Source organism: Rattus norvegicus, chromosome 1 (genome assembly GCF_036323735.1).
Source record: "Rattus norvegicus strain BN/NHsdMcwi chromosome 1, GRCr8, whole genome shotgun sequence".
Taxonomy (NCBI): Eukaryota; Metazoa; Chordata; class Mammalia; order Rodentia; family Muridae; genus Rattus; species Rattus norvegicus.
In genome coordinates this window covers 76,130,703-76,157,774 of record NC_086019.1, presented here as the reverse complement: position 1 = coordinate 76,157,774, position 27,072 = coordinate 76,130,703, and the positions used below count along the sequence as shown (strand labels likewise).

General features: G+C 45.1%; 1 protein-coding gene and 1 long non-coding RNA gene across 3 annotated transcripts; one reads left to right on the top strand and one right to left on the bottom strand.

Moving 5' to 3' along the window:
• Peg3 (paternally expressed 3) lies at nt 1-26,810 on the bottom strand. 2 transcript variants are annotated; one of them, XM_017588641.3, is made up of 10 exons: nt 26,631-26,810; nt 22,684-22,772; nt 21,581-21,732; nt 14,537-14,667; nt 13,911-14,000; nt 13,231-13,314; nt 12,213-12,316; nt 8,802-8,904; nt 7,948-8,040; nt 6-7,838 (listed from the first exon to the last, which is right to left on the bottom strand). In XM_017588641.3, the coding sequence occupies exons 3-10, from the start codon at nt 21,706-21,708 to the stop codon at nt 3,589-3,591; spliced, it is 4,983 nt and encodes a 1,660-aa protein (XP_017444130.1). In that variant the 5' UTR covers nt 21,709-21,732; nt 22,684-22,772; nt 26,631-26,810; the 3' UTR covers nt 6-3,588. The 2 variants fall into 2 exon arrangements, with proteins under 2 accessions (NP_001291745.1, XP_017444130.1); NM_001304816.1 differs by lacking the exon at nt 21,581-21,732 and having other exon boundaries at nt 1-7,838; nt 26,631-26,781.
• Nucleotides 2,360-3,291, top strand: Apeg3 (antisense paternally expressed gene 3). Its single transcript, NR_130955.1, has one exon. It is a non-coding gene; the product is annotated as an antisense paternally expressed gene 3 (long non-coding RNA).
• Nucleotides 26,811-27,072: the final 262 nt, after the last annotated feature.

Genomic DNA, 27,072 nt, shown 5'->3' with positions numbered 1-27,072 from the left:
TCATCTTATTTTTAACTTTATTTTTATTGTTGACACTATTACAAGATAGAACAACTACAACCATATTAACAAACCAAAAGCCTGTGCACAGAAACAAGACAAGGAAAACAAATTGAGATGTTAACACAGTCTTTGGGTAATGAAAATATGGGTGAGTTTCTCTTCTACATGTCCATATCTTCAAGGCTACTAGAATGGTCACATACTGCATATATAAGCAATAAGGGCAGCCTACTAGAACACTATGATAAAGACCCCTCAAAGGAACTGAGAAAACACACTTCACTGTAATCCCTCCACCACTGCCCCACTATTCCACACTTTTCCACATTTCTTCCTGCTGTTGACACTACATACTTATCACGGACAACCTCACATTCTCACCCATGGTGCACAGATCCAGGTGTTACCAGAAGTTCATTGGAAATACAGCTTTTCTCCACCTCAGTTCCCAGTTTTCTTTGAGTATGCCTTACATTTTTGATGCAGAGTACATACATAAAGTTTGTTACCCAAACACTGAAGATTATTCAAGAAATTTTGAACAAAATATTTAACCATGAACCCCCCCCAAAACACTATTTTTAATTGTTTCCCACACTTTTTTTGTTTTAGACGTTACGCAAATCTATTTAACACTGTTTTAATCACAAATTTGTGCAATGACATGAAATGAAGGACACAGATGAAGATCTTAACGGTTGTTGGGTGTGGGGAATGTGGGCAGTTTTTTCTTTTCAGTTTTGCTGTATTTTCCAATTTTCATTGGGTACATAGTATGCTTATGATGGTGACATTACATACTAAACTTTATTATCAGGTGACTATTACAAGGAGCATAGGGAAAACCTCAAGGTATTTTACCATAATTACACAGGAAATACTAGAACAGCTATCTTGAATACACGTTTTGACACAGTTGTAATATATAAGCCTGTGCACAGTAACAAGAATAAACAAGATATTAAAGAGCATATCTATCTTTGGATGGTGGGGACATGGATTATCTCTCCTCCACTTCTCTGTTATTTTCCAAGTGTTTCGTAATGAGTTCCAATTATGTTCACGATGGAAATATGATCCTTAACTTTTGAATAACACTACCATAAAGAACATTCTAGAAATTTAAGAAAATAATGCTCGACTATAAGCCTACAACAACACAATAGCTTTTGACTATAAGCGTACATTTTAAAACAGTTATAAGTGTAGTACAAATATAATTTTGTGTCCTGCTCTCTCCACTCCATGCTCTGTGAATATCTGCTTCACAACTCTTTGTGGTTGTCACTTTTGAACAACTGCATGAGAATCCGGGGGCACTTTGACTAAACTATTCTTCCATAGTCTGGCATTTCAATCATTCCTGATCTACTCACTTGGTTATGGTAAGAGTGGACACTCAACTCATACTTCTTGATTAGTCTCTTTCTGAAAAGGGCCTAGTGGGGGTGACACTGTCACTGATACCGAGTCCCCACAGTTACCCAGATAGCTACGGCACTGACTTTCATTTCAAGGGTGCCTCACCAATAAATCACTGCCCCTCTGGTTCCCTGGATGTCAGTTCCAACCTGGGGCTCTCTCTATGCAGCTGGCCTTCACCTACACGATGCCATCAAAAAGGCCTTTCTTCCAACTACCCAGGACACTTCTTTCCAATTTGTTTTTACCACCCTGACCTTCCAATCCCTGCTGCTGATATCTTCTTTAGTCTGTCTCATCTCCTTCCTAGATCTGCTGTCATCTTGGAACTCCCTTCTTTGGCTCACTCATTTCTATTTCTTGCTCTTAGGTCTCCAACCTCCGAAGGCTTTGGCATTCACTGAGGCTTTGACACACTCTGCCATGAGCCCCGGACCTACAGATCTAGAAGACTAAGAGTCAGACCGGTTTCCCCAGCAGGTAAACTCTGTTCACGTTCTCAGATGATCTGTACATATCATGCGATCTTTCGGCTACAGATCTGCTTTATTTTTTTTTAATTTTTTAATTTTTTAAATTTTTTTTTCCCCAGCCAACTGAAGGCCAAAAAATTGTCTTTATATAGCCATGAGGGGAGGGGAAGTAAAGGAGCGCAAGCAGTCCGTGTATAGGACGCAGAAAATCTCAAGCTGGGAAGTCAGTTTGTGACATCTGGTGACATTGAGACAGATGGGACACTCAATGGAAAGCTCAGAAATACTAAGGAGACTTGATGAGAAAGAACAATGGTAACGAAAAAAAATTAAGGCTGCTGGGGAACCTGAGTCCATGTTAAGCTAGGATTAACTATAAAGAAAGCTTTTTTTGTGGGTGTGTTTTTGCTTTTTTTTTAAAATGCAATAGACTTGGGGTTGACAGATACATAAAGAACAGGGGGATTAAGTTTGGAGATACAAAGATCTAAGGATACTAGCTCCTGGGCACCCAGGGAGCACACTGACTTGTGGCAAGCACAATACAACACCACACAGGTGACTCAAGCGACGCTGCCACTTGTCACTTAAGGCAGGAAGCACACAGCAGTTAATGAAAGGTTGTCATCTGCTTCCTTATTTACAATGTAAGAGCCTCTCCTGTGGCTCCCAACCCTTCATTAGGCACTACTGTGATCTAGCGATGGTTGTCACCCACTCTTTAAAGGCAAAGACATTGAGATTTACAGGGAAAAGCTTCAGGTTTCATGAATTCACTATCAAACGCACGATGAGTTGGTTAGAAAACAAAAACCCAACCTTAAAGAACACCTCAAATGTAACAATTTTTTGCATGAAAACCACTGTAAGGTACATAAATGTAGGGATGGGTTGATTTGGGTCACAGAGACAAATCCATGTACTGTAAAGGATTACATGATCAGTCTCAAGGGGGCTAGGTGCACACCAAATAGCTGTGGAAGCTAAAATGTCCGTTTTCACACAGCCAGGATTCAAAGACACATGATCTTTCACACCCACACCTTCACAGGACTATCTAAGAGGTAGGGGACGGAACAGTCCATTACTGGAAAGGATACTAATGGGGTTCAAACAATGCACAGTAAAGCTTCCGCAGGATGGACAACACTTACAAATATATGCTAAATTGTTGCTCTCTTCCTCCTCAGGAAAAAAAAAATCAGAGTACCAGGATAGGTAGCTCTGTAGAGTAAACTGTAAAATTCTATAGCACACTAAATCCAAATATATGTATCACTGATTTGCTGTGATTTGCTCATTTATATACACGGCAGGAACCATTATGTAGGTATGAAAGGGGTATCATTTACAGTCGATTGGGGCAACCTCTGTGGTCTTGGCTAGTCACTAGGTTTTCCCTCAATCTGGTTACTTAGATGAAATGGAAGATGTGTGCTCTAGCTTTCTCAAGTATACACTGATGCTTCTTGCTAGGGAATGGCTAAGACTGAAGGAGTCTCTGCATTCAACCTCTTTCTGTTTTTCAGTCTGAGTAAAAGTCTGTGATGTGAAGTCCGGTATGTATATGGTAAGGTGAATTTCCTATTGACATTTTGGGTTGGTTTAGGCTCTCTCTGTGATTTATTAAGGGTCTGGTTTTGGGAGGAAGGTTTGGCTTAGTTCTTTTTTTTCTCCTCAGCCTGGATACTCAACCAGTGTGAGAATTCTGGTGTCTGGCAAGAGAGAGGCGGTCATTGAAGAGTTGCCCGCACACGTCGCATTTGAAGTACTTGTCATCTGCCTGCTCCGCACCGCCTGCGCTGGTGCTGGCCCGTTCGATGTAGCCAGAGCACTCTCCGAGAGCATTGGCTGGCTCAAAGATGATCACGCTGGCGTGGCTTTTCAGATGCTCGCCAAAGGCTGCGCTGGAAGCGAAAGTTTCTGCGCATTCATGGCAGTTGTAGTACGGTTCTTCAACCTCAATCTCTTGATCTTCTCCTTCTTCTTCTGGGTCTTCAATGTCTGCACCATCGGGCTCATCTGCATCTCCTTCTGGCTCTTCAACGTCTTCCTCTGGCTCATCGGCTCTCTCTTCTGGGTCTTCGATCCCAGCTCCGTCCGGTTCATCGGCATCGCCGTTTGGCTGTTCAGCCTCTCCATTGGGTTGCTCAGCCTCTCCATCAGGCTCAGCAGCTTCTCCATCTGGTCCTTCAGCCTCTCCATTAGGCTCAGCAGCCTCCACCTCAGGCTCAGCGGCCTCCACCTCAGGCTCAGCAGCCTCCACTTCGGGCTCAGCAGCTTCTGCATTTGACCCCTGGATTCGCAGTACTTCTTGTGGAATGAGGACATTGGCTTCGACCTCTTGGGCAGTGGCAGCTACTATTTCTGATCCCCCTTCTCGCTCAGGATGAAACACCATGCGCTCAGTGATGACGGTGTCGTCTAGGAAGGACTGCCCGCAGTCTTTGCATTCGTACAGTGGGATGTGCTTCCTGAGGGGCTCGGTGAGAAAGGAGGCATGGGTGTAGGAGGGCCCATATTCATAGGGCTCATCCTTATGAACTTTGGTGTGGTGGTCTCCGAGCTGTTTGGCAGTGAAGAAGCATTCCCCACAGATGGTGCATTCGAAAAGCTTCTCTTCGGTTTCACTTCCCTGATACTCGGTGAGGGCTAGGCCTTGAATGAAAATCTCGTCTGCCAGTTCATTCTGTTCCAGTATTTCATTATCTCTGTGCTGTCTCATGTGCTCATTTAGGGCAGAACTGTGAATGAAGCCTTGTCCACACTGACGGCATCGAATGGCTGACCCAGAAACAGCAGGATTCCTCTCTACAGTACAATTCCTCCTTGGTCTCGCAGGCAACAGGGCGATGAAACCGTCATCACAGGCCTTTACAGAATACGTCTGGTCTTGTTCGTGGACTCTCTGGTGCTCGAAAAGTAATGAGCTGTGAATGAAAGACTCTCCACATTTTGGACATTCATACAGTTTCTCTCCAGAGTACTTTTTCTCAAATTCGCTGACGGAGTGGACGTGAACTTCAGAATGTGTATATTCACGACTGTCAACCAGGGACTTTCTGCTGTGGACATCCTGGTGACTTGTGAGGTCATTGAGATCAGCAAAGCCCAGCCCACAGTCCTGGCATTCATAGATAGCATCACCAGCATCGTCTTTCTGGGGCTCTTCAGACACTGAGGTCTCAATAGTAATGTCTTCAGCTTTCTCCTGGCCATGGGACTCTTCGCCTTGGGGCTCTTCACTGGGCATCTCCTGATCAACGGGTTCCTTGTCATGTGGCTCATCACCATGAGGCTCCTGGCCATGGGGCTGATCGCCATGGGGCTCTTCACTGCGCATCTCCTGATCAAGCGGTTCTTTGTCTTGGGGTTCTTTGTCCTGGGGTTGTTTGTCCTGGGGTTCTTTGTCCTGGGGTTCTTTGTCCTGGGGTTCTTTGTCCTGGGGTTCTTTGTCCTGGGGTTCTTTGTCCTGGGGTTCTTTATCCTGGGGTTCTTTGTCCTGGGGTTCATCACCATGGGGGTCCTGGCCACTGGGCTCCTTACCATATGGCTCTTTGTCATGAATTTTTTGACCATGAGTTTCTTTATCATGGGGCTCCTCGGCATTAAATTTCTCTTGGGCATAGATTTTCTGTACACTGAGGTTGTTGCTGGTGGTAGAACGCTGTCCAAATGCTCTGAATTTACGCACTTGTTCTTGAATGAAACGTTCTTGGGCATAACTGGTCTGAGGGTCACTGGGGGCAAGGCTGCGGATGACAGAGCGCTCATAGTGTCGGCTTCCAGAAGGTCTTTCTCTATCATGAATCTTCTGGTGCTCAATGAGGTCAGACCTACGAGCAAAGGCCTCCCCACATTCCTGACACTCAAAGAACTTTGCCCTACGGTGACCTGCAAGAAATTCACCAAAAGGTAGTGAGTGGATAACAGAGGTCTCATTGCTCCTGGGCTCAATGTACTTCTTTTTGGCACGGGCTTTCTGGTGTTCACGAACACTTGAGCTGGGAACTGAAAACGTGACATCCTGCTTAGATTCACGGGACTCTCCAGAAACACTTGGAGGCTCGGCACGGGGTACACTCGCTGTGTGGTAGCTGCTGCTGCTACTTCCTTCATAAGCGTCTTCTCTGGCAGGAATCTTCCTTCGCTTAATAATATCTGGGATATAAATGGAGGATTCTCCCTCCTCATCACATTGAATCTGGTCACTTACTCTATGACGTTTCAGAGGTCGAGGAGCAGGCAAGCTGTGGATGATGGAGCCCTTGTATTCCTTTCCTTCATAGGTGATCCCTCCAGAGTGGGTTCTGCGGTAGTTAATGCTGCTTGAGGTCTGGGTGCTAGACTCTGTCACTGATTTTGGTTTACTGAACCCCAGTGCACCATGACTCTTCTGAGCTTCTGGGGAGCCCAAGCTGTGAATAACAGACCTCTCATAGGATTTGCCCTGGGAGCTACTTTCCATGGCGGAGAATTTCAGCTTGTCATTAGGGTTGACACTGATGGTGAATGGCTTGTCATCTTCTCTGTTTTCAGGTGGTCTTGTTATGGTATGACTCTTCTGAGATTCGACAAAGGGTTTCTCGAATCCTCTGCCCTCAAAGAAATTCTTTCGGGAACGATTTTTCTGATGCTCGCTGGGATCTGAGCTTCCCATCAACGCATCTCTGGCGTTGTTGAAGTCGAACAGCTTCTCTCTGTAAGTTTTCTGGCGCCGTTTGAGAGACTGACTAGGGACAAAGGTCTCCTCGCACACCCTGCTCTTGTTTTCAAATGGGTTTCCTCTGGTATGGATTTTCTGATGCTCCCTCAGGGATGAGAGATGAAGAAAGCTCTCCCCACACACTTTACACTCATAGATTTTCTCTTTCCTGTACATCTTCCGAAACTCATTGAAGTTTGGGCAGGTCAGAAAGGGTTCCCCATGCTCATGCTCACGCTCCCGTTCGCGTTCACGTTCGCGTTCGCGTTCACGCTGCTCCCGTGCACGTGCACGTAGGCGATCACGTTCGCGCTCACGCTCGTTATCTCTGTCATCTGAGTTGCCTCTACCATGGATTTTCTGGTGCTCAATCAGGGCGGAACTGTGCAGAAAGGTCTCCTTGCACACCTTGCACTCATAGAACTTATCTTTGCCATACATCTTCTGCAGCTCACTAAAGGTCGGGCTAGGCATGACGGTCTCCTCATCCTCCTGATCTCTACATTCTGCAAGATACTCTCTAGCATGGATTTGGCGGTGCTCTGCCAGGGCGGCACTCCTACTGAAGGTTTCTCCACATTCCTTACACTCAAAGCGTTTTCCCCTACCCTGACCTTTTTGCACCTCATTGACAGCCACGCTGTGAATAAAGGACTCTCCATATTCGTAGAGGTTCTCCCTAGTGTGCATGATCTGGTGCTCAACAAACTCAGAGATGACACTGAACGACCTCCCGCATTCATCACACACGTATTGGTTTGCCCCAAAATCGACTGACTGCGACTCAGAGAGGGAAGGGTTTCTCAGGTTGCCCATGCTCATAGCCTGTCTCATCTCACTACCACACTCAAAAGGCTTCTTCCTCACACAACTTTTATGCTCATGACCAGAACCCCTCTCTTCAGAATCAAAGTGGTAACGCCTCTTTCTTTCTAGAGCTCGGCTTCTAGAAACCAGGTCTGCATTGAACCGGAAGCCTCCCCTGAACGAGCTCCCTTCATAACCCCTCTCCTGGATCACTGACTCTCTTTTGTTTGAGGAACTGTCCTTCCAGTTGTCGTTAGGCCTGGGGAACCTCGGAGGAGGACGCTCATTCAGCTCCCTTGCTCTTCCAGATCTGGGGTTGCGTGACACGTCCTTGATGAATTTTTCCATTATCACTCCATGAGAAGATTCGTCTTCGCAGATTCCACGCCTGTGGGACGGCTTTTTGGCTTCAGGCATGGGTTTCAGACCTGGAAAGAAACCCCCATATGTAACTCTTCCTAGCCTCTAAGCTCAGGATGGCATTTCGTGTGGTGTTTGTGAATGTGAAATGTGGAAGTTGATCAGCTCGTCACTCACCTCGACTGGTGCTTGGGTAGGCAGTTCTCTTGGACCTCGATGAGTGGCCTTGTGTCATGTGAGAGTGTCGGTCATCTTCGGCAAGCTGGACTCCTGATTTTAAGAACAAAATGGCGGTTCAAATTTACATTGAAGACTGAGACTCATCACCATCAATTGATCTGTTCCCGTTCCCTCACTCACAGTAAATATGAACTGTCTTGGAATGTCTTTCATTTTCTTCATACATCTTCTAACCTGATATAATCTACATTTTGACTCCCTCAGTTTAATCACACCTAGAAAATGGTATGAAGACTCCTTATGTGCATGAATTCTGAGTGAGTTCTTGTAGTCTACCTCCTGTTCACTTCTTTGAGAGATCCCATTCTTTCTTGAGGATCTCACTATGTAGGTAGCCCAGATGGGCCTCAACTGGTGATCCTCCCTCCTGTGTTTTAGGGCAGAGCACTGGGCTTTCAGGCATGTGCCACCGTGCTCCTACCCCTACTGCTCAATGATCTTTCTCAACCTACTGTCCAGCACCATCTATCCCTTGGCTTTATGGGTTTTCACAGCAACTGCCTACTACCACTGTAGGCTCTGTGCTTCTGGAGAAGTCCACATGTAGACCTGAGGTTGCATAGGAAAGCTCTATGACAAAAGCCATCACCCCTAGTCCATACAATATATTCTTCAACCAAAGCCGGATGGATGTCTTTAAAACTCAGACCTCATTGCCCACAGAGGAGCAAGTCACCAAAGGATTTCTAAGTCCAAATATACTAGCATGGACTCAAACAACTTGAAATAAACAAGGTAACAAAAGGCTCTGCTGGTAGGATTGAAAGTGGCCAAGGGAAGTGGGTTCTTACCCAGTGAGAGCAGCTTTCTGTAGTTCTCCAGGTTGTCCTGAATTGGATTCTGAGGCTTCTTGTCCTCTTTGAGTTCCACAACATTCTGGTATGATTCAGCATCCTAAAACATCAAACACAGGCCTCTCAATGGAATCTGTCCCCATGGATGTTCAAAGAGAGAATAATGTTGGCGACATGGGAGCTACGTATATGAAGTTATATAGGAAGTGCTCACGGTATTGGGGTTCTGAGCGATCCAAGGCAAGTGTTACTAGGGGCCTACATCGTACCTACCTTGTGCTACACTCTGAGGCAGATCCCAAAGACGCATGACACATATTCCTTGCCCTCATGCAGCTTATAATTTGGTTGGAGAGAAAAGACTCATGAAACAATTAGAGAACAATAAACAGTAAATTGGGAGACAGATAATAAATGCTACATGGGTTTCTTGGAGGGACAGTTCAGGGTGGGCCTGAACAGTGAGCAGAGGTTTAACAGAGGGCCTTTTGTGGGGCCTGAAGTGGTAGATGAAATTATGGTTATGTGCAGAGGGAGTCTGTTGGGAAAGCCCATGCAGGCTAAATAATCAGCATGCATGGTGTACTCATGGGAGCAGAAAGAAGATGTGCTCTAGCAGACATCTTGTCAGATTCTGCAGTTTAAGTTCCCTTCCTGTTTCTCTACTGTACAGCATGGCTACAGTGCAAAGTTTCCAGTGTATATGGTTTCCAAATAACTCAACACACCGGAAGCTCTCAACTACTGAAGAGCTACCTTTAAGATAAATAGATATTTCTCTCAAAAAGAAGTACAAATTTTCTTGTAATACGTAGGACCTGCATCTTCTCTGCAGAATCCTAAAGGACTTTGCTTGTTAGCAGAAGGCAGTACTAGAGTTTGTCTGTCTTACTGAGCTGCAGTGTCAGGGGTGATGGCCCTGAGGCCTGGAGGGATCTTGCAGTATGGAGAGGGTGCTGTGGGAGTCTATAGGCTTTGGAGCTGGAGAGAACTGTAGGGTCAGGAGCAGACCGCACCATTTATGAGCTGTGAGACCTTAGTTAGATACGGAAATCTTTCAGAGCCTCGGATTCTTCATTGTTAAATGGTGAGAACTTGCGATATTACGACACAGTGGGGGAAGACTCTGTAGTGTGATTATTGTTTGAATACTAAGAAAAATTGGGCAGAGGAAGCATTAATGTTTTGATATTAAATTTATTATTGTTCTATACCTGGAGAGGGACTTGAATTTTAATAGGAACATGGGAAATGCAGAAAAACAAACAAACAAAAAAACTAAGATTCAGAGTTGAATAAGAAAACTTCATCTATGCAACTGCCCATGTCCAGTCATTAAGCAAGAAACAATGAGAAGCAAGCAACAACAAAATGAGGGCAAAATGAAGCAAAGCCTCAGAAATGAAAGTCTTTCTCAGTTAATGGTGAGAATTAGGACAAAAAATAAAAAAAAAAAAGAATAGACAAAAATAAAAACAATACCACCAAAAAAACTCCAAGAAAATTCAGGAAGAGTTGCAACCTTCCCAAAACTGCCACCCCAAATTTATAAGTGCATTTATTTGTTGGTTGTCCCTCCTCTTTCTATATGGTAAACTCCTTAGCGATAAGAGTTCTGTGCTACTCAGGTTTGTGGGGAGCCTTGGCATTTACTTACAATGAAAGACAGAGCCAGAGGGTACCCAGATGTCCCTAAGATAACAGGAAACCAGAGCTCACAGTGTGGTGACTGGTAGAGAGCAAAGGACTTAAGAGTTTGAGAATGTAAGAGGCAAAGGTGTCACCACCCCTGGGGTACACAGAGCCCAAGGGCAATGGCAGATGTATTATTTTTAATTTTACTTGTCTAATTTGCATAAAGTCTGAACAGCATTACTTCTATAAAATAAAATGGTGCATTCGTATAAAGATAAGTGACCTTAACTAACCTTAAAGCATTTTAACCTTAAAGCTGGCTTTATGTTTGCCATCAACTGTGATACCTAAATGTTCATGACTGCAAGCAAGTTTGAGTGGCAGGGGTGGTCTGAGAGCCGTGCTAACAAGGCACAGTTCAGGTTTTCACACCGTGAGCTATACGCTGGAACCATTAAGGATTTGCATGTGATTAAAGAGACAGCAAGATAACTTTCTGTTTTGCACGGCCTCAAAATGTGATTTGTACCATCTAGTGCCCCTGTTTCTACTCTGAGTCAGTGAGACTCAGCAGCTTCCAGACATTTGCATTATGCAGACATGGTCCTTGCTCAGCCACTCATTGTCAAGGAAGAGAGTGTAAGCAATAAAACTAGGTGAGGTTCACACCACCAATCCAGCTCTGTGTGCCTTAGCCATTGCTCGGGCTCTTCTTTGGCTTGCCAGATGTCTGACTTCTACTTAGAAAGCCTTCGGTTATGCTTGCCCTAAAGGCTGGGACCCCCTCCAACCTCAGGCCTGGACCATTCCTCCCCAACCCTCGGAGATCAAGGGTTGCTGCCCTGAAGGCATTTTCCTTTCATCCGAATTGAGACTCCATGCTGCAATTTTTGCTAGAGTTCTGTTTCTTTGAGAATGCTCAGAACACTCATCAGACATAAAGAACATTTATGTGAATATTTACGTGGGCCTCTGACAACAGTATCTCAGAACAGAAGTCCTGTCTGTCTTGCCTATAGCTATGATTCCCAGGGCTTAAATGCTTACTTGCAAAGGAAATGAAGGCTCTGCCTCTGGCTCCAACCTCTCTTCTAAGGTCTGTTGATAATAAGGTTCTCCTCCTCTTCCTCCCTAAGAGGCTGGTGCGAATCCATTGTCCTCTCCTTTTGTACCAGTCACCCTAACACATATTGCCCCTGAGGCTATGACTGCTGAGATTGCTACCATAGTGTGCCTACCATGTGGCAGACAAAATAACAGGAACTCACAACCCACACAGGTGTGTGACCCTCACTGAGTCCTCACAGTGCTGCTGGGGGACAATCGCCACATCCATTCTTACTGATGAGGAAACTGATGTGAGGCTTGAGTTGCAGGATCCCACACAGCACTGGGTGGCAGAGCTAAGTTTTGTACCCCATTCTCATCAGCTCCAGAGCCTTTGTTCTCCCTGCCCAGTTGGCTTTCTGCTCTTGACTCCCTGGGGGCCGTAAGATGTCTAGAATCCTTCTGCTACTTACCCTAGCGAGTGACACATACACTGAGGGGCAAGCACTCCTTTGGTTGTGTGGATCAGTTTAAAAAATTGGCAACATTGACCTTTGCCACTGGTCACCTGTGGGGATGGTCCCTGCCTTCTCTTTAGAGTGACTGAGGGCTCTCAGTCGTAAATGGGCATCTAGGGACAGATGAATACATCCTCAGGGGAGAGACAGGTATCTTTGTTGTGAAATGAAGGTAAGTTTTCTGGAAAGAGAGGAAACCTGGGCATACCTGGGATCGAGACTCATAATCCATGGAACGTCTGTCATCATCTCTTTCCAGTCCGAAATGTGGTCTTGACATCACAGGGAGAGAAAGATCCCGTTGAGGCATCCCTAGGAAGGAAGAGAGGCATCAGGGGGCTACAAGAACTAGTCCAACTGAGCAGGGTTCAGAAATCCCCTGACAATCTCAGAAGCTACCTGGGAAATGATCACAAAAAAAAGTGTCTGTTTTCTCTGCTTTCTATAGAAGGGCCCTGCAATATCCCAGGGTCCCTGCCTCATCCTTCCTTCCTAATCTTAGAGTCAGATTCATGCCACAAGTTGTGTGGGCCAGGTATGGTGTCTATTCTTGTTCTCAACCACTGACTCTCTTTGGTGCCCTCATCCAAGACCAGAGATCAAGCCCAGAGGACGTACATACAGTCCATTGTAGGTGTCTGTTTTGATACAGAAACACCTTGATTAATCTACTCTCCTTAGGTACCAAAGGTACCACAAACTAATGGTGAAAGTGACAGATTTGAACATCTTTTCCTAGTCACAATTTTAGGGTGTCCTGCTGATAAATACAGTATCTCCCAAGTCCAGGAGGAACAAGAGATAGGTTCTGATGGCACAAGTACCAATAATGGACTGAGATGGTCCTTCCTGGGCATCTAATTCTCTTTTAGTCAATAAAAAGACTTAAGTGGTGCACTTTGGTGTAGTGTTTCTTCACATTTGCATGAAACCATGATAGGTAACATATATTTGTTTTTCCTCTGTAATATTTTTTTCATTTTTGTAGCAGCCACAGTATGTTTTATTTAAAACAATACATATCCTCTTAGGGAAAATGCTGCGTAAACAACAGCATTAGCTGAAATACACTTGTGGCATGAAATGGCTCTGCTGAGAGGAAATTTAAATGCTAGCGCCTGGGATTAAACAGCAACAGGAATATGAGTCAACTTGAGCATTAGGACCTCCGGAGGCCCCTATGCACACAGCCTCTGCTCTGAGCTACAGACCAGCAGACAACTTACTGCTTCTGGGATTCCTGGTGTATGGCCAGCGGTCTCGAGGCTCCACATCTCTGCTTCTGCCCCTGCGCTCCAGGTCTCGCTCACCTAGGCAGGTCAGGTTTTTGAGTGGTCAGATGTGCTTTGACATATCTGTGTTTCCTTTGTGTGTGCACATATGCCTCCCTTGATGAGATGTATCCAAAATGGAAGGTTCTAGACTCCCAGGTTCACGGTAGCTACACCACAAGCTTCTCCCAAGTAAAGCTTGCTTTACAGCAAGGACCCAAGTTACGTCTGTAAGCTAGCTCCACTTCAGACCTCCCAACTGTTTTCTCAGCTGCTAAGTTCTCAAGTCCAAATCCAGGAAAGGGACCGTAGACCTTCTATGTCTAGCACAGGCCAGCTGACTTTAAATTGCACAGCATTCTATTGAAAAGAGAAAGCAGAACACATGTCCAACCTACAGACAATTCTGCTAGCACGGCCTGAAGTAGATACTAAATAGTATAAAATTTTATTGTTTAAAAACCCCTGCATGCCATTCTACTGTAGTTGCCTGATTTGATATAAAAATGTCTCAGTTAATCTTCTCTGCTCAGGACTCTGTGTGATACTGAACACTCTAGGGCTATTGTCTCATTGGAGGCCTTGGTGCCTCTGCACCTCTTTATAATGTGGCATTGGTGGGGTGTGATACTCACTGCTGAAAGCATGAGATGGTCGAGGGGGTGGGGTTTCTCTCCCACTTCGGCTCATGTCGTCGTCACTGTTCATGTCACTGTTGGTGTCGTCTGAGAAGACACCAGACAGGAACTTAGAGTTCTGGTGTAGCTAGCCTTTGTTCTCACACATAGCCAACCTCTTCCTAGTAGTTTCAATGGTCAGGTCTTTCATGCTTTATCTCAGCCCTCTCTAGTGGCTTCAGTCTACTCCTGCTACTTAAAGACTGTGTAGGGAACATGGCTGTAACTATCTCTTCTCCATCCCCACCTCAAAGCAGCCAATAGGCCACTTCCTGAGGTACCATACCATGATGGTAATGGTTGGCTCTCTCCCTAGTGGACTTCCTACTATAGGATGCCACTTGTCTTCTGCTGGTTCAGTAGTAGTTCTTAGCTGGGGATAGTTTGTTTCCCAAGAGTCATTTAGCCACTCAAATATGGAGACATTAGGAGCACAAAATTAGTGGGAGGCCATGAATGTGCCTAGGTTGGCCCTTTTTCCTTGCCCCATGAGAGAGAATAACCAGACTACAGTCATTAGCAGTCCCAAGACACAATGCTAGCAAATTCTAAGCCAACTAACATCATCCTCTGGAGTGCCTCACCTTCGTGATGGTACATCTTGTAACTCTCCAACAGAGTGGTGAGTTTTTCACAGTTGTCTGTTTTGCTCACACCCAAGGGCTTGAGCGTTTCAGGGATGATCAGATGATCTCCCCTTGCTGGGATGGTCTGCCTGCAACCAATCAAGGCGGAATTTTTAGAGTCTGAGCAGGGTTTTCTGAGGCCCAACAAATTCCACATATGTTAAGTTTCAAAACGTCTGATGAAAGAATTCAGACCAGTTGGGTCTTCTCCCAGGATGGCATCTAGTCATGCCACTCTCTAGCTCACACAGAATATCTTAGGTTTGGTGGTAGACAAGTGATTTGGAATCAGCACTTCTCAAATTACAAGGTCTTATTTGGAGAAACTGAACACACAAGTCAACAGGAAGACTGTGGCAGCCTGTGATAGCACTCATGGACCTGGATATTAAAAGGTGCTATGTGCATGTCACAGAAGCTGAAGGGTGCTCTTCCCAGTGCTTTGGAATAAGAATTGCCCCAGAACTACATGTAAGGAGTGAGTTCTCATGCTAACTGGCTGTGTTACAGTAGGCAGTTCCTCTACTCTCTTGAACTCTGTCATCTATGAAATGGGAATGGCACCTATAGTCCTTTTAGACCTTTATCTTGAATAAGCTAAGATTCCTAAGAAGTTTGACTTCCCAATTCAAAGCACAGGGGACATGCTCAAGGCCCCATCCAAGGCTAAGACTGGATATTAGTGTTCCTTATTAGCCAAAATGTTAAAGGGGGATAACATCAGAGATGGACCTGACCCTTAACGTACTTATTGCTGCAAATAAATGGCTGCTCGAGCAGAAATGTTGATGGTGCTCAAGTATGAGCACTGTAATGACAATTTACTATGGTTTCTCTTTGTTAATATCTTTAGGACTGGGAGGCTGTACTGCATCCCCATTGACTGTGTGTGCTGTCTCAACTTAAAGGTAGTGAACCCAGCCCCTCATTTACACTAATGTTTCAAGTGGCAAGAAGGTACAAGTGGTTGTTGGCTCCCAGCTAGAGAGTGATGGAGAATTCTGTTTTCTGTCAGCTTACCTAAGTGTACAGAGAGGCTAAGACATTTCCTTCCTTCTAGGGGGTATCAATCCCAAAATTTGGTCTGGAGTTGGAGTTAATATCATTTCCTTAGGTACTTTTCAAGATATGTCCAAATATGTATCATGATTATTCTTAACTAATTGGGCTTATTTGCTTATGTCCCAGCAGTAAATTGGTAACCCAAGTGAAGGAGAGCTTTGCTTTCTCTGTATTTAATCCCTAATCCCTTACTATCTGACACAAAGTCAGATAGTGACATACAAGTGGCACACTGAAGTTAATGTATGAAAAGCCACTTGTGTGGCTATGTGTAAATGTTATCAGTAATGCTGATGAGACCAACATAGCACATCATAAGAAGCATGCTAACTTCTGTGCCAAAAAATAACATTGCTTTTCATAGGAAATTCAAGACTCTAATAAGCAAATATGATCTTTGTTTAATATGCTCAAGATTATTTGACCAGGCCAATAGGCTAGCATTTGATAAACAAGAGCAAGGATGAACAAAAGACTCATTTACGTCTATGTGTGTGTGTTTGTTGTGTGTGTTATTGATAATAGACAGGACATAGTCTACCTAACAGTGAACTATTATGTAACCTTCAAAGAACCAGGCAACTCTAAGTAAATGGGTGTCATATGGTCTCTAAGACACTGAATGTTGCGACATTCCAATGCTCAATAGCGTCAAATGAAAATACTAAAGATGAGAAGGAACTCTGTCTCAGACTATCTCAGAAAGGCCTCCAATACAAATGTCTAAATTTGTGGGTCCCAGATATAATTGGAGGGAGGAGGTGGGGGAGTAAGATAAAAAGTCAGTGTATATATGTATGAAATTTTTCAAAAAATAAATAAAAGATATTCTTCTTTTAAAAAGGTACCAGATCAGAGATACACCTGAAGGTGATTGGATACAACAGAATTCTGAAGTGTGTGTGTGTGTGTGTGTGTGTGTGTGTGTGTGTATACATATATATATATACATATATATATATGTATATATATATATATATATATACCCTACCACAGTTCCCCATGGGAATAGCTCATTTTTCTTTCTGATGGTTGTATTTTTATAGCAAATCTGTTGTGCTCAAAAATGCAAAAATATTTAATAAGCACAGTATAGAAAATTTTTTTAAATTACCTACATCCATGAAAGGCTACCCTACTAATTCAAGGATATTGCATTTTTTAGGGTAAACTTTATACACAATGAATTAAGGGAAGACTGGGAGCCTATATGCACCATTCCATGTTTCAAAGAGCTTGCAAACTCTCACTGCCTTTTTTTAAAATAAAGTCTTAGCAAAACCTAAGACTAGGAGATTTTTTTCACACAATAAAGATCAACCTCAAATAGATATAAGTAATAGATTATTAGATACCACAATGTTCCTCCAGAGGTGGGGAAGAAGGTATTCTCTCTACCACAAACACCATTTCACATTATCTTGGAGGCCCTGCCTAATGTAACTAAGGGCAAAGAAAGGTGTAAATGATGTATTATTTTGGGTATGATATATTACATTGCATTTTTTGAACTAAAAAACTTACCTGTAAATATAGCAATAGAAAAGTCCCATTAACAGCAAAAATAAATAAATTCCCATAGATATGCTTTACAAGGGACCTACAAATCTAAACAAATATTTAAAATGTATATAGAGACACAAAACATATCCTAAATAAATTGAGGCATGTATAAAACACGCAGCTTCACAATTCACATCTCTCTCTCTCAATGTGTGTGTGTGTGTGTGTGTGTGTGTGTGTGTGTGTCCTGAATGTCCACACATGCAGAAAGGGGGACTATATGCCTGTAATGTCATCCTGATGTTTAAAAACATGTTCTGTCCAACACAAGGAATATAAGGAAGTCCAGATATGCACTTATGTGGCAGAATATTCATATATGGGGGCTTAATTTACTGTTAACAGAAGAATTTTTAAATCAGAAAAACTTGATTAAAAATGCAGAAATCTTCTTAGGACTAAATAAAAGGTTAATTGCAACAAAAGAGACAAGATTGGACAGCTCTCACTTTATAGTGTTGGGTCTGCTACTCAAGCACTTGTTTCCAAGGTTAGACAGCCTTTTTACCAATGCTAAGTCAAATTTCCTTAAAGAAATTATATATTTCAATTATACCTTCCCAAAGGGCTAGCCACTGAAGCCCAGTGACAAACATATTGTGACCAAGCTAAGGCAGCGCACCCAGATGAGAACTTGCTTCCTGAGTTCATTAATAACCAGAAGTAAGAGCAAAGTCTTTTAATGTGTGGTAACCTAAATGGGGAATCACACTCTTGAGAAAGTTCACAGCCTTACTTCCTAATTATGGGTGCAATGCGTTCAAGTACTACAAAATGCTACAGAAAGCACAAGTCACACCATTGGTCAAATTTACCATTATGACTAAATAAAGCCTTTTGTTTTCATTTTTATTTATTTCAATTGTTTTTATTATTATTAGGTATGCATGTGTGTATGTGCATGCATATTCATGTATGTGCATACACAGGCCAGAAGTTGACTTTGTATGCCTTCCTCTGTTACTTTACACTTTCCTGTTTGAGACAGTCTTTCACTGAATCTGGCCTTTTTGTTTTTCAAGTCTGTCTGGCCACTGGGCCCTAGGGACCTACCCTTCACAGCATCTCACTGTTAAGGTTACATATAGGCTACCACATCCAGTTTTTACATGGGTGCTGGGGATCTGAACCTATAACCTTTAACTTGCCAGCAAGTTATGCCCCAATCCCTGCTAAACCTTTTTAAACTTAGACATGTGTTGTTCTTACTAAAGATACACTGATTTATGGGTACATAAAAACAAAACATCCCCCTAAAAATTACCCAGAAATCACTGCTGCTGCCCAGGAAACAAAATCATAGATGAGGAGCTCAAGTTTGAAATGCCTGATAAAGGATCTGATTTCACATGAAAACTATGTGTGTGGTTCCCAATATATGGAAATAGATATAAACCAGGCTGCAAGAAAATGTTTGAATACATTCATGGTGACAGCTCGTTAAAAGGAGAAACGAAAACCAAACCAAATAACCAAACCAAAAAAAAAAAAAAAAAAACCAACAAAAAAACCCCAACAACAAACCCCCCCAAAAAAAAACAACCAATCAAAACCCAGATTGATAAAAACAAACAAACAAAAAAAAAGCCCCAAAAAACCTAAAAGCCTTTTTTTAAACTTCTATTTAGGATGTTATTTTAAATTCACAATTAATCTTTGGGTCTGGTTATTTAGGGGTGTGTGTGTGTGTGTGTGTGTGTGTGTGTGTTTAAATTGCAACTTTTTAATAATAAAGTTAATAAAATAAAAAATACTTTAAAAATTAGAATTAAATATAGCATTATTGTTGTTGTTTTCCCTACATAGTTTATTCTGGCTTGTCAGCTCTCCCACAGCTCTACTGACGTCTCCATGACCAGGTCTCCTTCCTCACTGACTTTTTTACCTCCCAAAGCCTGCCTGTGACACCCTGATGGTATTTGCATTTGCTTCCCCAGTGTGTACTCAAGAGTGCTGGCTACCAGGCACTGGATCCCTCACCAGACTCATACTTCATCCTCTTTACAGACCAAAACTGAATTCTGGCCCCACGGAAAACCTATTTCTTTTATTTCTTGACTCTCCCATACCCCTGTCTTACACACTTCCCTTCTGCTTTTTCTTTATGCAGGAACCTTAGCGTGAGTTGGATATTGGCCAGGAGCACCTGAGCGGCTCACATGACTCTGAGCTAGAACAAAGGGAAGCTAGAGAGGAGCCGAATAATGTGGCTTATAATGAACCTACCCTTCCCATCCTGGGCGGAGAGGGATTCTAAAATGTGTCTGGGTATCTTTTGAAGAGTCTGTTCATAGACATGGAATAGCCTTTTGTAAGGAGAGTAAGTTTCACTTATGAGTCAAAACATAAGAGACCATAGGTCAGTGGCACTGTATATTAGAGGATGGTATGGCCACTGGGGTCTTTGTGGCAAAGTTGAGGCCAATCTTTGAATATTTTATAATATTTACTTCTATCTCACTTCAAAATGAGAAGAAGAGAGTAGGCAAGTAAGTTAGCATAATATATAATAAGGATAGAGATCATTAGGTATCTTTTACCCCAAATGAGGGTGGGTGGGATTTTTCCCCCTCAGAATAACCATTGGTGAGCATTCTGATGAGCAGGAACATACATTAGGGGCTAAATGGTGTGGGATTATGTGTGATGAGAGAGATCATGTGACCTCCTAGTCTTTGGTCTCAGGCTTCCACATCCCCATCACCCCATCTCCTCCTACCACATTTCCATTTACTTACTCTGGGCCCTCATCATGGCGCACCTACGTTAAGCCCACTAACTCATTCTACCTACCTCCTTTAAAGGGGGCTGGAATTGAGAACTTTAAAGTCAGGAACCGAGGAGGTTACTCTTGTCATCGCTCGAGTGTGCAGTCTCTCCTCTCTTCTTGTTTGTTCCAGTCTCCTGCCTCTTTCTGCAGACCGGCATTCTCTACTTCAGTATGTTCATGGAGTCCAGTGTTGTCCCAGTCCCATGCTTAACCTCGACTCCAAGTTTAAGTCCTAACACTGACAGGGTCATCAGTCTGTGTTCCTTTACCCAAAATCTGACTCTGAAAAGTACATACTACTACAACCTGATTTCTCCTAATAGTGGGTTTCAAACTCACATATGCTGAAGGGTCACCTGGGATACTTATAACAAAGGTAGATGCCTTTATTGTGGGGCAACTTAAAAAGTGAATGCTTCTCTAGGACATAAGCATTTTATCTGGGACTCTAGGAATTTGACTCTGGTCTTACCTCCCCAAGTTTAAGTGTGTAACCTGGTCTACTCAAGAACAATAAGGAAATATATATGGGACAATGGGATTTTTACGGGGGTAGTAATCTTACATGGGAATGTGAACGAGGAATGAATAACATGTACCCTTAACACTCAGGTCAGGGCTTCTACACTCTGGTATAGTAGCTCTTTCAGGTCATTTTTAAAACATCCCTGGCTTCTTCTACTCAGTATAAACTTAGCACTTACCACACTCCAGCCAAATCTCTTTATTGTTGTCCATTCTTGAGGGATTTTCCCAAAAGTTCAGAAAGAGAGGAAATAATACCTAAGAGTTCAGTTTCATGATCAGCACTAAACGAGGCTACTTTAAAGACACAAAATGCCTTCCAGACCAGCGGGATATGTTTGATCTTATCTGAATGACCAGCTGATCTTACTTAATTTAGGGGATAGAGGCATGGGAGTTTAAGCCACAATGCATGGTTACTCCAACCATCTAGAGGCAAGACATCTTCTCTAATCAGACTTAGCCTGGTGGGAGATGGTGGAGAAAAGGGGCAATGGATAAGGAGTCTGGTCTTCTGATTGACATAGCAATGACATCACTATGACCAGGTGGTTGCACTAGGCTGTCTTAAAGGCCAGTGCTATCAAGGTTCTTCTACAGCTTTTGGTTCTAATTTTATACTCACCCATCAACCTCCTCATTATGCTTTCATTTCCCATGTAGGTTTGCCTACAGGGGGAAGAATTTGCTGATCACACACTTTTCCAGTATTTGGGTCCCTGCTACAGTCCTCTCCCACCGTAAATTTCTGAACCAGATTCGAGGGAACAGGAGTGCTTTGTTTCAGTTCTCACATCAGTATAGTTCTAAGTCCCTGAGCTTTCTAAAATGTGGATCTACACACATAAATCCTTCAGGAAATGGAGGGCTATAGATCTTTGTAGGTTTGAACACCATACTGGATCCCTGGGGCCTGTGTATGGACCAGGAGAACACCAACCCAGCTCCAGGGGCCCACTCTGCCAAGTCAGCCCCTCCCCAGGCAGCACTCCCCCACAAGCATAGGCAGCTAGTTTGCTAAGCACATTTCCTTACGTTCCAGGTAACGGGAGTTCTCGTTCAGTAGGGATTATACCACTCACTTCTGGAGTGCCAGAGACTGGCATGAGTCTGTCCCAAATAGGCTGAGTATCAACACTTGCGGATGGATTGAACAAATGGACAACCTTTGGATATTCTGCTCACTTCTCCTCATCATGTGATTCATCATGTCTGGTCTGAATCAGTCAGGAAACTAGTAAAAAAGGGAGCAAGTTCTGTGAGGTCTCCCTTCTTGGCAATACTCCAACATGCCCCCTTCACGTCTTCCAGTGCTGGGACTCCAAGCCAAGCCAACTCTCACCCAAACTTAAGGTGGTTTCCCCACACCAGGTGTGCCTACCCTGCCCTCTGCACCTTGCAAACAGATGATTTCTGCAAATGTATACGTGATCTTCATGTTATTTTTGTGGTGCAAACACCTCAGTGGCTTCCCATGTACTTCTGGTTAAGCCCAAATACTTACCATTGATTTTAAGGCCTATGGCGATGAAGCCCTCACACTTACCTTTTCTCTCCTCAATCAGTTGTAATCCATCTCTTCTCTTGTTCTAGGCATCCTGGATTTTCAGCTCCTCTCTCTGCATCCCTCAGGAACATCTTTGAGCCCTCTGATCAGTTTATTCTCCCCCATGAAACATACCACTTATAATCCTTTAGGGCTGAGCTTTAAGATTCCCAAGTACCTCAGGGAGGCCCCTCTCCCAGATTAAGTGCAAATGTGTACTTTCAAAAGCATAAACCACACAACCATATTTACACATTTTTAATTCTCCCACAATAGTCCATAGAAATACTTCTCTTAGTTGAGATTGTATCCCTAGTACATGGTATATAGCATATACTAGGTTGGTGGTAGGTGAAAAGAATTTCTCCTGCTTCTTAGTCACCCAACAAAGGCAAACAGGAAACGTGAAGGAGTACCTGAGTCAGGGGAAAGATAGGAGACTGGAAAAGGTGGAATAAGGCTAAGGGGGGACATCCTAGCAAGTTCATTACCCACCAGACAGGTATGTGTATTCTCAGAAAGTGCCAATGTTCTTGTAGTTGTGTGGCATATATGTACATCAGGAAAATGTCAGTGTGAGGAAGAGAAGTGGAAATTTCAGAGATGGGTGTGGTGCTCTGAGGTGTGAGCATCACTCACCTGGACCAGCCACCTAGCTGTTGGAGGACCTAGTTAGTCTTCCTCTTGCCAGTTGTCTCCAAGAAGGATAGAAGATCAAGAAGGTAGCACTGTGGAGAAAAAAAAGCAAACATGAAGCACCCAATTTATTTCACAATTACAGTGTTCTTTGCGTGGGAAGCAACCACTTTTTTTTTTCCTACAAAGGCCAACATCACATGTGTCTAGGACACCACCCAGGATGAAATGTCACAGGCAATCAATTATTCCCGACACATGCTGTACCCTGGTCTCTAATTACAGCCCTTTCCTATATAAGGGGCACTGAAGAAATTCCTGAGGTATCTTGGTAACTTCAGGGGGATTCTGAATTAAGTAATGAATCCAATTGGTTACTACTAATTAACCATACGAAGTCACCATCCTATAAGTGCAAGGAAACATATTGCAGGTGAAAATTAGAGGGAGACAAATGGCCAGGGAGGGATTTAAAATACTTTGATAGTCAAAGTAGCCTTCTAGTGGCTTTAACAATCTTCTGGGTGTTGCCAGTAATTCACACGCCACACCCCTTTCCCTGGATCCTGAGCTGGACAGTTGGGTGTGAATCCCTTCTGGTGCCCATGTATGGAAATATTGGCTCCAGTCACCTATGTGTATATGCAAGATGGAGGCACTGTAGCCCCTGACATCTGATGTACTTAAGATAAAAACCTCTAAGGTCTCAGTCCTTAGACTACCAAGATGAAATGGGCTCTGTAACTCTGTCACTAATAAAAAGCTGGCCTCTTGTTCAGATCTGCTGCCTGCAGGTGACACATCCACAGTGAAATGTCAGACACCCCCTTGCGGCCAACAAAGATGGCGCCAGTGAGGATGGATGAAGCTGTGAGGACCAAGTCAACCAGGAATAGAATCCCTCCCTGAAGCTAGGCCCTGCTGTCATTCAAGATGACGCCTGCACAGTCAATACCAGATGCCCCCTTGTGGCCAACAAAGATGGCGCCAGGGTGAGGAAGGCACTGCGGTCAGTACAAGAAAGCCCCTCCTTCGGACCCGCCTCCTGCAGCAAGCCCAGATGTCATTCAAAATGACACTGGCAGAACGAACACCAGACGCCCCCTTGTGACCAACAAAGATAGCGCCAGAGCAGGCGGACTTCTGTGGCCCAGTCACTCAGAAAAAGCTCCTCCCTCGGACCTGCCCCCTGCAGAAAATTCAGCTGTCATTTAAGATTGCTCATGCACCATAAATGGCAGGGACATAAAAAATTCCATGGTGAACAGACCTGTATGGTCCCTTGGACCAGAGGTTCTTTCCTTCCCTCTGGCCTATCTCTAGTGGCCACTCCAGCGATTACTCAAGGTGACAGGAGTGCAAAAAATTCTAGACAACCCCCAACCATGACAAGTAAAGATGGCGCTCAGGTGGGCAGGATTCTGTAGTCCAGATCAGAGCTCCGCCCTCTGGCCCTCCTTCTGCAGCAAAACGAGCTGTCATTCAAGATGGCTACTGCACCATAAACGTCAGCAAAGATGGCGTCAGGTGGGCGGAGCTTCATGCTCATTCTGAATGCGGGAGACCACACCCCTCTGGCTGGCTTCTTTCAACAAGCCACTCCAGCAGTCATTCAAGATGCCACCCTCACTTCAGATACTGCCTCCCCATGGCCAACAACGGTGACGCTAAGGATAGACAGGGGTGTATTGCACCATCAGTCAGGGTGATACCCCTTTCTGGGGCTTGCCCCTAGCAAGACAGCTTAGCTAGCATATATGATGGCGCCTGCCGCCATAAATGTCAGCTGCCCCTTACGACCCACATGGATGTGGCTCTATGGTCACTCAGGACCATACATTCTCTCTCTCTAGCCTTCCTCTCACTGCCAACCAGTCTAGCTATCAATCAAGATGGCACCTTCACAGGTTACTTCAAACACTCCATTTATGCCAAACAGATGACGCCAAGGTGGTTTCCAATCAATCATGACAAAAAACTCCTCCCTCAGATCTATACCGCCCCCAGCCAGCTTGAGTGACATTCAAGATGGCGTCTGCACCATAAAGGTTAGCGGCCAGCTCTTGCTAGCAAAGATGGCGCCAAATTGGGCGGGGCTCTGTGGGCACTCAAGACCAGAGAGCCCCTCCCCGTGACCCGCCTCTTGCCACAAACAAGTTCAGCTGTCACTCAAAATGACACCCGCTGAGAACTTCACAGGCCCATAAAGCTGTGTGGCCACTTCAATCAACACCTGAGCCACTCCCTCAGGCCCACCCCCTGAAGACAGATGGGCTGTCATTCAAGACTGTGCCTCACCACATCAGCTGTCACTCTTCATAGCCCCGCCCCACCACTCCCTTTTCCACCAGCAGCCAGCAAAGATGGCGTCAGGGTAGGCGGGGCTTTGTGGTGACTCAGGACTATAAAGCCCCTCCTTATAGCCTGCCTCTTTGCAGCAAGCCCGTCCAGCTGTCATTCAAGATACCTGCAGAGCATAGAAGCCCCGCCCTTGGCCAGCAAAGATGGCGCCAGGATGGGAGGAGCTGTGAGGCCCTGTCACTCAGAATAGCCCCTCCCTAAAGCCCACCTCCTGCAGCCAACTGGGCTGTCACTCATGATGGCACTTATACAGTTGCTGTCTGTGGCGCGGGTATAACCAGCAAAGGTGAATAAGGCCCTGTTGTTTCTGTCAGTCACTCAGGACGACAGCCCCTCCCTCCGAACGACTGGGCAACATTTTTTAACTGTTCATAACCCTCATAGCGCTCCTCGTAAACGGAGTCAGATACAGCCCAGGGTCACAAGTCCTGTCAGTTGATGTTAATTTGAGGCTCTGCAACCAAAACCTAGCCACAGAAAAATGGCGCGTTTGAGCTTGCCGCTCCACCCATTAGATGGAAGGCCGCGAGGTGGCAGTATTCGTGCGGCAAATTAAGTATTGTGCCTAGCTCCAACCGATGCCGGGGGTCTAGGACACTAGGCTAGTCAGATAGGGCAACAATTGGGGTGCATCTTTACTGTCAACCAGCAAAGGAGGAGAGAGGAGATAGCACCCCATATACTCAAGCCATTTCGGCTTTTTAGTCTTTTCTTTAATGCAAGGTAAAGCCGCGCCTGCGCGGCAAATCGGCTGTCATTTCAAGATGGCGCCAAGTGGGCTGGGCCTGCTGAGTCCGCCACAGCCCCAAGTGGGCTAACGTCACTCGGTCTTAGCCCCACCCCTACCACAGGCAGCCAATCAAAATAAGCCTGCACAGCAAACCTGTTTCCACCCTCCAAGATGGCGCTAACTGGGTGGAGCTGAAAAGTATCTCATAGCCCCCCCCCGCCTCCACTTTGATCCCGCCCCTAAGCTGCCATCAGCCCCGCCCACCGCCACTGCGGCAAAACAAGACCCGCCCCCAAGAACATCGCCGAACAGTGCCGCGCATAGCAGTAGATCGCTAGATCGCGAAGACCCTGCCAGTTAGATGACCTGGCGATCGGGTTAACTGCATAGTCCTTAGACTCTGCTGAGCAAAGAAAATGAAACCACAGAAGAGGTGGCTCAGAGACGGCACTCTGATGTCCACTGTGGTGGTCTTGTGACAGGACTCCTGCATCATCTGCGTGGCCATCGGCCGCGCAGGCGAGACAGGGAGCCTGGATTCTCCCGGGATTCTGGGTGGTTCGCCTCTACAACCCTATGACCCTAAGATCGCGGGACCCTGAGGGTCCGAGGCCTCGACCTATAGAATACCCCTTAGATCCCTATCACCTAAATGGCATCTCTGCGGCAACACGGCCGCTCCGAGGTGATTCCCCCTTCCCGAAGGCGCAGTCTGCAGCCTTGTCAATCACCCTGGCGAGCCGTGATATGGTCTGCCGCCCCTGGCCCGCAGCAACGCACCCTGAACACCTTCTGAACTCTGCAGACGGTATTCAAAAGGGTGCATGCCGCTGGGCAGGCAGGTGGCCGGCTGACTCACCTCCCCGGAGCACCGCACTCTGCGCACACACCCCGACCAGGGTCGGCAGTCTAGTGCACCCACACTGAACCGGGCGCCCAGCGGCGCCACCAGCCCAGGGTGGACATCTCTCCGCTTCTCCTCCGATGCTCGTCCTCCCGCGACTCTTGACTCCCCAGCGTCTGCAGCAAGGGCTGCGGGACACCTCCTTGTCAGGGTCCTCTGCAGAGGCGGAGCTTCCTCTCTGACCAATCCGAGACCCCATTCCCCGCTTTGGGCCCTCACCACGCCTCCCACACCCTGCCAATCAGACTGCTGTTGTCAAGGCAACAGCTTGGCGCCAAGGCACGGAGTTGACGTCAACGGAGTCCGTGTTAGGGGCCCCCAAGCAGAGTCTGGAAAAGGGGGATGGGATGTGGGTGTGAAGGGATGCAGCCCCCCCAAAAGAAATCGGGGTGAATCA